Below are 12,125 nucleotides of genomic sequence, written 5' to 3'. Positions count from 1 at the left end.
CTTTGCCCTTTTTCATAGAAATGCAGATGAAAATTAGGGGTGTGGCTTATACCTGTCATGGATTATTAGAATTTACAATATTATATTAAAAAAGGGGCTTAAAAGGGAAAAATTAGAAAAGTTTAGTTGCACAAATCTGAAATAGTCTGGTTTCCGGGTTTTTTTTTTTTTTTTAGAAGATTACCAGATCTATTGCAAACTAAAAAACAAATAAAAGTTTTCAAATAATTCCAGTAGATTAGTCAACAATACACAAACAGGAACATTCTGGACTCACCATTCCGACTCCTATCAGCTGGTGAAAAGGGGCATATTGGTAGTTCAGGAGGAGAAGATGGAAGAGGCATTAATTCTGAACTGTCAGGGGCACCATTAGACCTACTTCGTCTTCCACCTATTATATAAAAAAAAAGAAATTACAGAAAAATACACAAGGATCGTATTCACAAAATAATATTTTTAATTTGATAATCTAGAAAATGTATAAATAATTGATATATTCACAAATCATTTTTAAGCAAGTGCTATTCAAATTCAATTACCTATTCCTGATTTGCTCTTATACAAACAATGAATACTGTTCATAGAATAAAATAACTGTTTCATAGGCTGTAATGGATTAATCAAGTTAACAAAATGCTTTTCTTGATCTTCCTTAAATTTTAGCAAGAATGCCAGTAAATAATCAGTAATCCAGTAAGTTTTTAAAATGAAATTTGTGATTCAGGGAAAATATCACAGAACTAAAACATAATACAAATTTTATTAAATAGTGCTGTAGAGTCAATAGAATTTTTCTGAATGAAATTATAAAATTTAATTGCTTTAATTAAGCAAAACTACGAAGGCATGATTGAAGGAGCGGGATTAAGGGACCCAATCGCCAAATCCTGGTGGTGACGAATTATTGTTAACCATCTTTTAAATTGGGCGACACTGTATAATCATTAGGTTTTTTTGAAGCAAGAAATATGAAAAATGTGCAATGTTCTCGACAGGAATCGAACTTGGACCTCTCGAATATGCATTAAACGTGCTATTGTTACACCAAGAAGGCATGCAGAAAGAAGGGACTAAATACCTTATAGTGCAAAACAACTAATTTGAATTAAATAAATAATAATAATAATAATAAAAAAAAACTGTTCGGATGCTTAGAAAAATTGATATTAGTTTAAACAGCCACTAGTGTTTAATGTATCGGATTACTAACAGAAGTGTGAGGATGTTATAGAACAAATAAAACAAAAGATTTTACACACACACTTCATCAATGCACTAAACAAGAACATCAAATCTCTTGAATTAACAGTTGGATTAATATATATATGAACACTAGAATAAATCTTTACTGTCCATTAATTACATCAACTATACAAATATTGCATGCTTCTGAATCCTGTTTCCCCCTCTTATACTCTTTAATAGTAAATTATGTTGGTACACAAACAGCTATACTCGCCAAATCGTTCACCACTATCTCGGTGAAATAAAATACAGCAAACATCACCTAAACACACTGACTGCATACCAAATGACCTTGCCACTCGCATACGGTTAAGCAACGCATGAAACTTTACCAAAATTTCGCTATTTTTGAAGCATTACTCTGTGTTATATCCTTTGTCTAATTTCTGTGCAAAACATTTCTGTGCTTGCTAATGTACTCTTTCATCAATCTAATGACGTATTCAGATTGACGGCAATATTTGTAGTTTCGAAGATATAAGCATTCATGCACACCTCAAATAGTCTCTTAATTTTTGCTTTCTCATCAGACAATTAATGGAGGAATGTAACCGTACATTAAAAATACTTCATCATATCCTTTTGTGGTTTAATATCAACCTAGTAGATAATGAAAATTCGGTGCATTGCTTACATAATGTGGATTTTTAAAAGACAAGTTTTTCAGATTGTTTTTAATGATTTTTATATTTAAAATGATTTTTAGACATCAGCAGTTTTATTGGTATTTGCAGATTTTATCAGTGATCAGACTGCTAAGGAAAAAGCATCACCAAGTTTAGATACCATACTAAATAGAGAAAACATTTTTATATAATGGAATTTTAATGGGGAAAAGATAAAAAAGAGAAACTTTATTTAAAAAAAAATTCCTTGGCACTTCCTTATTATTATATTAGAGAATAATTCTAATATTTAAAATATGATCCCCATTTTGTAAACAGCACCAAAATTATTTATATTCTCCAACGCAAACCATCATCAAATGGCCACCGGTTCTCACACAGTCCTGTATAAGTTTTCTCATTATGAGAACAGCTTTGAGTAAAATACATATTGCATTTCTTTTATTTCCTTTTTTCATAAAATGCTACCATTTCAACAGTTGGTCATAATTCTTTTATTAAGAAAAAAGCTGAGTATTCCCTGTGCTAAAAGTATTTTCTTTCTTTAAAAAAAAAAAAAAAAAAAAAAAAAAAAAAAAGTTCAATTTGCCAACAAGTGAGAAAGATTATATATTTTTAACCCCAAAAATACAACAAGAAATAAATTCAAATCTGCTTCCTAGGTCAGAAATTTCTTTTTATGTAAAACTAAAAAGTAATTTGGCACAAACTTGAGCAAAAACAAAGTAAAAAATTGTACAAAATTAAAATTTTTTTAAAAAAAAGTTTTGTTCACTTTGTTTTTGCTTAAGTTTGTGCTAGATTACGTTTTAGTATTTTTTTTTTTTGGGGGGGGGTCTTAGGAAGTAGACTTAAATTTACTTCTTGTTGTATTACCATTACTACTTTTGCACTTAATATCTGTTATTACTAAATTATATGCCTATATGTTTTGTTTATTTTCTTACAAAAAAGATACATTTTACCTAGCATTCAAAAATGAAAAAATAGCCATTGAATAAAACTACATAAACAAAAGTCTGTTCGTACAAGGAAAAAACACAGTTGGTAGGGTTCTTCCATAATACTGAATGTTTGGCAGATTATGCTGAGAAAATGCTGCATTCTTTTTCTCTTTGCTCAGGTTTCAAGAATCATCAACCATGTACAAGAAGAATCAACGGTTTATTCAGATTGCTGGTGAGCATATAAAACAGAGGAATTGAAAAAAAGCAGTTGAACCAATAAACTTTATTTTGCTGATTCAACAAGAGTAGTGCATACATAAAATGTGTTTTTATAAGTGCCATTATAAAACTTGAGAAGGCCCAATTTACCATGAGTCTTGCCTTGTGAAATTCATGTGATGAAAGTTCTTGGGAGGAGAAAATGCTTCGGATGTCATATTAAAAGCAATCACAGAACTGCATAATGTAATGTGTGCGAAGTAAACAATAATATAGTGATAATCTTGGTACCTACTTAGCATTAAAAAAAAAAGGAGGAAAGGGCACAATAAGGAAATATCATTTTTTTTTAGAGAAAAGATACAATTTATGCATCAGGTAGCAATAATCATAGACTCCAACCTTCAGAAAACCTTGTCAGTAGTCAACGCGCGAACGACATTTTTACAACTTTGAAAATGTGCGCGTAGCGTATGTTCTAATTAACCATTCATTAATTTTAAATTAATAATTAATTGTAATCAATTTTATTACATTTAAAATCCATATACATATAAAACTGAATAATTAAAAGTATACCTTGTAAATTATATGCACATTTAATTAGAAATTTTCTTTTAACTCCTCAAGCATTCACTAATAAAAAGTACTTCAAATCACTACTAATCATAGAAAAAATCAGAAGCTATAAATCATATCTTTATTCTGGATATGATTTCTACAGAGAAATAAAATTTAAATAACCAAGAATGATACATATTATTATATAAGTATTAAACAAAATACGCATAATTTATGAATGCAAAGATTTATATGTAGCATGCTTAGCAAGCTTAAGTTCTGATTTTGAGAATGTTTTTTTATAACACAGTTCTTCATTTGCCTGCATATTTATTTTTTCAATCAAAACTGCTTCAAGAGTTTTAAGACCTAAATTTGGTCGAAATTCCGTCTGATTTTTTTTAACAATAGAAAAAATTCTTTCGCAAGCTGCATTTGAATGAGGTATTATTAAGACAGCAAGCATTACAGAAGGCAATACTTTGTATTTAATACACCCATTCATATTTTTTAATTTGGCAATTTCTCCCCATGCTATATCAATATGCAAATCTACAATTTCTTTCAAATCATCTACTTGATACATGGAAAATTCAATTTCTACTTGACATTTTTCATCAATAATGGATGGAAAAGTATTCATCAAGTAAAGAACAGATGAAAACGAGACTTCAGTTCTCAAGTTGATGTCAGCAACTTCAGCATTTTTTAGAAATGGATCACTCAGTGGAAATTCATCAATTATATATGAACATGCAGTTACAAAAAAAGCTCGCACAGAATTGAAAAATGATTTCACTTCAGTTTCATTCAACTTGGCATTTTTTAAATATAGTCTTGTTTCCGCACCAATCACTAAATTTTCATTTTCTTTTTGTTTACTATACTTCTGAAATGGAATAGACGTTAGAGTAACATCTTCATTTTCTTTAGAAATTACTGATGGTTTTACGAATCTAACAAATAAATTCATTAAAAGTTCTCTTCTCAATTTATGTATATAAGGAGCTTGTTGTTGCAAATTAATATTTACTGTTATAAACAAAGGCAAAGTATTTTTCAAAAATAACAAGTACAATTTGGTGGTCGGTGACTGTAAAATTTTTTTAATGTTTTGCAATCTCTTTCCTTCATTCTCACTGTTATCTGGTTTATCTCCAAAAAAATTTATCACGGCATCCCACTGTTCCAAAATCCTTGTTATAGATTCTAAAAGAGACAACCATCTCGTACTGCAATATTTCAAAATTTTATGAGATTTTGCATTCTGTCCCAAAATTTGTTGAGCAACTTTGAAGCTATGCTTCCGTTTCGAACTTTTCTCCAAGTAAAAATATATATCTATTATCAACATTTCAATTTCTGAGCCAATTAATTTTTCAGTAGCTTTTTTTGCAGCTATATGCAAGAGGTGGCACGGACAACCTCGGGTGATTATACTTGGTTGATGCATTTTGATAAATGATGCTACACCTTTAAACTTTCCAATCATATTACTAGCATTATCTGAAGAAAATGATAAGCAATTTTTCCATTCTAAACCTTTGTTTTTAAAGTTTTCATTTATACAATTAAAAATACCTTCTCCTGTATTATTCGTGCATTCTAAAATAGAAATCAATGAAGTAATTATCAATCCCTTTTCTTTACTGTAGTATGTTATAACCAATGGGTACAGTTTGTTATCATTACTTCCATCAGTACTTAGAGAAAATGATGTACTGCACACTGATTTTATAATATCAGCAACAGTATTTTCTGCAAGCGTTTTCACAATAGCAGCAGTTTTGGTATGACCGCAGCTAAATTTTTTTGCTATGGCAGAATCCGGAAACATTGCTTTGAAAAGCTCTTTGGAATGATCCGAAACAGAAAGCGGTAGATTATGTTCAATTAAAAAACGAACAAAATAGCATTCGGCTTTTATAGGATCTGTTTCATCATCTTTTATTAAGAAATTTGTTATTTCTTTAGATTTTACGGTGCCAAGTTCTATATGCTTTTGAGAAAACACATGCCGTTTACAGTCATCTTTTCCGCCATGAGCAACTGAGAAGTCTTTGTTGCATACACTGCAGTGTGCATGATTCACAGAAATTTCGGATGCTTTAATGCATGGAAATTCTGAAGAATATGAATCTTTAAACTTCTGCTTTGATAATTTTGGCTTCTTCGTTCGAGGCAGCATTATGATTAAAAATCTTTCATCTGATTCACAGTTCACAAGACACACGCTAAGCTCTCGCCGTAAACTACACAATGCAGCCTAAACACGCATCAGCGAGGAACCTGGGAGACAGACAATTGGGTGGAACTATTGATAAGTCGTTAACGGTTGGAGTTACTGATCTACGATTGGCTAATTCTTCAAAACTAGGAACGCACTCAACACGTGATATATGATAACACGAGTATTCAGCCAATCATCGGATGAATTAGTTGGTTCCGTTTTGCATACTGGTTCTCCTGCTCTTGTTTCTGTAAAATCCGTAGTTTTTTCCATACTTTTCGTAGCTTGTAGTTTTTCATGAATTTCCGTAGAAACTACGGAGAATCCGTAGTAGTTGGAGTCTATGAATAATGACCAACAGTACATAAATCTTACCACTATCAGGTATGTGACTTTTAAAACAGAAAAACAGCGGTCAATGCAAGGGCCTTTCTTTCTGGCAGCCTTTCACACTACATCTTCATATGGCTTCCACAGTGGTATATAAGTTTATTACACAAGCATATTTGCAAATTCAAATAGAGGGTAAAATATATTGTCCTTGGAAGAATGTAATAACTATTTTTTCTGATTGCAAAAAACAGTTTCCCAATTTTTATTGCATAATTTTAGTTATGGTTTGCTATATTGCTTGGTGATAAACACAGTCAAACTTATCAATTAATTGCTGGCTGTTAGAAAAACCGATAAGTACATTCTCCACAAATTTACAGAATAACATTATGAATACAATTTCTTACCTTCTCGAAGGCACAAGCATATTTCTTACTATATCATTTTATTTGTATATTTAAATTTTATATACAAAAATTAATTTTAGATGAAATACATATGAATGCAGGGAAAGCCTTAAAATGTGATTAGTGTAAATAAAAGTATTACCTGGAGATGTAGCTCCGGCTCCCACACGTGAATTTCTGCTACTACGTGGAGAATCAACTGCTGATGAGCGAGAACCTCTTGCACTACGAGGAGAGCCTCTGGCATTACGAGGAGAACCTCTTACACTACGGGGAGAACCTCTTGCACTACGTGGAGAATCTGCTGTTGATGATTGGGAGCCTTTGGAATGAGGACCTCTCATGATGGCGAAACAAGCACTAGTATAAATAAATAAAAAGATTAATTAAGCATAAAATTTGGGAACAAAATTTAGACTAACATAGATTTTATAAAAAATTTCTGCACTTTCAATAATAAATTTATACAAGTCCCTTTTTTTCAGAAGCAACAAAATTTTGCTTAAAAAATTAAATTATACAAATATATGAATTTAAATTATATATAATTATAAATTTAAATTATACATTTTAGAAATGAACAGACACTATTAAAAGAGATAATATTATCTTTCTATATTAAATAAAAATACTGATAGAAATCTTAATTTTCTTCATTCATCCAGTGTACTAATCTAATTCATTCATCCAGTGTACTGTAAAATCTTAATTTATTCCTGAATGTCATTCATCATCTGAAAATTTTGTAAACTGGAAGTGTTGTACTCATAGATATTAAGGTGGTTTGTTGAGAAATGTCTGCCTGTTCTTTTAGTATAGGTAAATTTAGTGACATAAAAATAAATACAGTGAAGTGCCGAAAACGTCTCCCGATACACAGAATATATAATCCAAATTCAGCAGAAGTTAAAAAATGGAAGATTCTATCAGGTCAATCATAAATATTTGCCAAATATGTTTTTTTTATTCCTTTTTATGAATCATAGACGTATTGTAATCAGAAAAAATTCCAGGTACCATATTTCAATAGAAATATCCATTTTGACTACCCATTACTGAAGATTATTTTGGTGTGACGTCTGTACATACAGACAGAATAGGACTGTAAAGTGGATTAAAACACAAGATTTTTTCATGACATCTGTATGTACGTATGTATATATCTTGCATAACTCAAAAACGATTAGTAGTAAAACGTTTAAATTTTGTATAAAAGATTTGTATAACATTTAGCTGCGTACTTCCCTTTTTTTTTATTGCATTTTAATTAAACTCATCCCCACTTCAAGGATAAGCTTCACAACATTTTACATAAATCTGCAGCATGTTACATTACTCTTTCGCTTCAACGCAAAATCTTAAACCCAGTCGCTGCTCAGGATTAAAGAAAATGCTTTCTGACTTATAAATATGACTGCAGTTAATACAAATCACCTTTTCTCACCTGTTGCTGCTTGAATAAGCTATGCCTCTTGCTTCCCCTTCTTTCCCTATTATCTAAAATGGAAATGATGTATAACCATGTGAGAAGCATTTAGCATCCCTAGCATGGTTTAAGTTTAAGCAAAACTGCATTTCTGAAGAATTTTTCCTGTCCAAAATAAAAATGATGTTTTCTAACCACTTGCGATTTTCCATTCAATCATCAACACAGCAGTTTCTCTTGCCCATGACTAAAGAGTGAATTGGTTTCATCTTCCACAAAAACCACAATATCACAGACAACTGGGAGGAGGTTTAAAACCTATGCAGCTAACCCTAATGGAAAAGTATATCATCCAAAATATGTGAATTTCAGAGCACCAACAAAAGATTTGAAAAAGAAAGAATGATCTGCAGATCCATTTAGGAAGCAGGAGTTTTCATAAGCATTTTTTAACAGTGATCGAATGAGTGTACTTCAAGAAAGTTGGTCAAATACCAGTGCACCAGGATTTTCAGATGTGTGTTGCAACACTGAAGTGTGCTTGCTAAAAGCGAATCTGTAATTTTTCTATACAGTAATTTCAATAAGTTCCCTTTTTAGGAACCAGTCGTCAAATCCTGGTGGTGGAGAATTGGCATCCACCACCTTTTTTAGTTCAAGCACCACTGTAGAGCCATTAGGTTATTTTTGGAAGCAGGAGATGCGAAAAACGTGCAATACCCTTGCCGGGACTCTAACCTTATGAATATGCACTGAGCGTGCTGACCATTACACCAAAAAGGCGGGTGAAATACCTTTTTTATGCCTAATACAAGATCTGAGTAGTCACAGCGAAGCAAACATGAACTGACACTTAATCTGATTTCGCTGAGTCAGCTGCACATTCACTGTGTTTAATTATTTATAGATAATTTGAGACCTACAGAGCAGCACAAACAAGAAGAATGGAGAAGATTTTTTATTAGATATTGTAATGTTTATATTGTTATGCATTCCTAGTGGAATGTACATTCCTTTTAAAGAAAGATAAAAATATATTTGAGGGTGCCCCTTGGCGAAAATTGGTGATTTGCTAGGAAGACAAAGATGGCCGCAACACGAAACAACAATAACCAGTTAAAGAATTGCACAAACTCGGTGTCCATGTACACATCGATCTATTTTCAGTTTAAAAAAAAAAAAAAAAAAAAAAAATCAGAGAATTGTACAAATTCAGCATTGCACACTACTTTGACTTCGTCCATGTACACATCAATCTATTTTTGCTTAAAAAAATTAGGAGAATGAATACATCATATAATGTTAAAACAAAGTTACTCGTCACCAAAATTGAACAAAAATTTGTAGCCATTCAAAACTCAATAAACTGCATTTTAAATCACACAATGAAATAACATAAAAAACGAAATAGCGACTTAACGATACTTAGAAATTTCTGTGCCTTCAAACACAAAAATTCCTTAACAGCATCCAAGAACTTTCTAAAATTATCTGAACAAGAATATGCATATTGTCATCACATAAATTTAAAAAAATAAGAGAAAAATATATTCTTTGTATTGTCGGAGGCATTTTTTGCATGAACCTTTCTTTTGACAAACCCATCTGAACAATCTGTACGTTCAACCATACGCATTTCCTTCATACAAACAAGAGACTTATAGTGACTACTAAGTAAACCTTCATTTACACGCCAGTCAATTAATGCTTTCCCCCCCTTTCGTTCAAAATCGTACAGAAACTTCAGATTAATCTCATCACATACAGCCATTTTATGGTGTACAACACAAAATAAGCAACGTACTTCCTACCTGACATCCAATGCAGAAATAAGCCCTTACAAATATTTTCCAATCAGTCGTATTTACTGCAATCACATAACCAATCAGTCATACTAGGGTTTCCATAACATTCAACTACTCAGGTTATCATAAATGAAACAGCAATTTGGCGATAAATGAAACAACTTGGCGATAATCCAGAGTGAGACCCGAAAATATAGACTAATCTGAAGAAATACTGTGATAGTTACTTGTAGTTTACCCATGACTTTTTTATTTGTTATGTTTTTACTGTAACCACATACTTTAAATTCCATTAAGAAATTCATTTAATAATACACGGTAAAATCCTAGTATAAGGTGCAACCTTGGCACGATTTTGAAAATTATTGCTAACACCAAAATGACACATTTAACTACTCATTGTATATGTCCGGTTCACTGCTCATTATAAAGTCCCCAAATCCCTTGTGAACCAGATACTAAGATTAAACCCATTACACCAAACATTTTTCATAGTTTCATAATGTTCACATAAAACATTTAATCTTGAACGATTTTTCTACTTGCGAATTTAACACTTGCCGTTAAAGAAATTTTAAAAAACAGAATTTCTCTCTTTATATTGTTAAAGAAATTTTTATTGACAGCACATATTTTCCCAATCTGAATTGGAAACATCAATCTTGTTTTTACAGCAGTGAAGCATTTTTTTTTTTGTTTGTTTTGTTTTTGTAAATACAACTTAACTCTCAATACTCTCATACCACTTACTATCATCATTTGGATTTTTAAGAGTTGAAGGCAATTTAAATGTTACCAGAAAATGTTACATTCAACATGAGTTTTGTTTTAAATTTATGATAAATCAAAGAAAAAAATATACAAAACTGCAATTTAATTAAAAAATAATAACGTTTAATCCTAGTATCCGGTACACAAGGGATTTGGCTACTTTATAATGAGCAGTAAACGGTACATACACCATGAGTCGAATATGATTAATAAAGTTATAAATTCAGTATTATGTTGCTAGCAAACTATGTTGTGAGTAACTATAATCTGAAGCAAAAATATTCCCGCTCAAGCAGTTTTTAATAAGATCCTTGGCAAATTTCTTAATCGGATTTTGTTGTACCTTCAAAAGTTATATCTAAGATTTTTAACTGTACTAGTTTTTAACTACATTAATTCCAAAATACGACACATACAATATTAATTACATTTATTACATTTATTTTCGCAAATTATTGATAACCGCCTTAAAATTTTCGGTAAAAAACATCCTAATAAAAGATACATAATTTTAAAAATAAAAGATAAAGTAGAGGTAAACAACTGTATATAAAATCAGAACAAAGGTTCATTTATATCAGTTAACTACAATAAAAGTAAAGGAATTTTAATACACATAAAATCAATATTCGGTGACTATAATACATGAAAGAAACATTTGCTTTCAACAAACGAAAATTACACTATTTGCAGCACACAAGGAGCAAATGAAAGTAAATTAAAAATATGCGTACAATATTCGTTTAAAACTTTTAAGATATCTTCCTCAGTCGGTGGAGCTTTAAATAAAACAAGAACTTAAAACCGACTGGCACAATAATCTGAAAACACCGCGCACTAGGAACAAGGCACGACTTTGCCGCCAAACAGTATAGTCGTCTGTTGAGGTGTTTTCTTTCTGACTCGATGACAGAAAATAGTAAAATAACTAACTGCAGTTTTAAAAGGCCATTAAATGACAAATACTTTTAAAATTTTTAACCAAATTCGTAATAAATAAAATAATAAGTATAACTTTTGTTCTTTTTTATATAAGGAATGAGCGAACTTTATCTCACGAGCTTTATCAGTCAGTATTATAAAATATTATGTCAAGACTCAATTCAACATGCTGAAACCGATAATGTTGTATTTCATATAACATATAGTTTGTATTTTATACGTACTTTCATTTAATTTTATTTACTTAATGTCGTTTGGTCACTCATAATTATTCTTACTTTTGTTTTGTCGAAATCGTAACAAAACAACTAATAAAATTTGCAAAGATATGTGCATCTAGTGAGTAAGATTTCTAAAAGAACAAATAGTTTGTATTCTATATGTACTTTCATTTAATTTTATTTACTTAATGTCGTTTGGTCACTAATAATTATTCTTATTTTTGTTTTGTCGAAGTGGCAACAAAACAACTTATAGAATTTGCAAAGATATGTGCATCTAGTGAGTGAGATTGCTAAAAGAATGTTTTGTTATTTACATGAGTTTTGTATTTAATTAAGATCGAAACTTATGTTCAGTAAAAATCAACACTATGGAATATGTTTATAAG

The 12,125-nt window shown here is 30.7% G+C and overlaps 1 protein-coding gene across 1 annotated transcript in view; it reads right to left on the bottom strand.

Moving 5' to 3' along the window:
- The window catches only part of dpa (disc proliferation abnormal), a 63,906-nt gene extending 52,443 nt beyond the window's left edge, over positions 1-11,463 (bottom strand). The window contains exons 1-3 of the mRNA XM_035368993.2: positions 11,308-11,463; positions 6,714-6,931; positions 278-394 (exon numbers count right to left, since the gene is read on the bottom strand). Coding sequence (XP_035224884.2) covers positions 278-394; positions 6,714-6,915 — 319 coding nt within the window. The 5' untranslated portion in view covers positions 6,916-6,931; positions 11,308-11,463. The remainder of the gene's footprint in view (positions 1-277; positions 395-6,713; positions 6,932-11,307) is intronic.
- Positions 11,464-12,125: the final 662 nt, after the last annotated feature.

Source organism: Stegodyphus dumicola, chromosome 5 (genome assembly GCF_044657685.1).
Source record: "Stegodyphus dumicola isolate Sdum_Otavi_A_Nest chromosome 5, ASM4465768v1".
Lineage (NCBI taxonomy): Eukaryota > Metazoa > Arthropoda > Arachnida > Araneae > Eresidae > Stegodyphus > Stegodyphus dumicola.
This window is presented reverse-complemented; position numbering and strand designations above follow the sequence as displayed.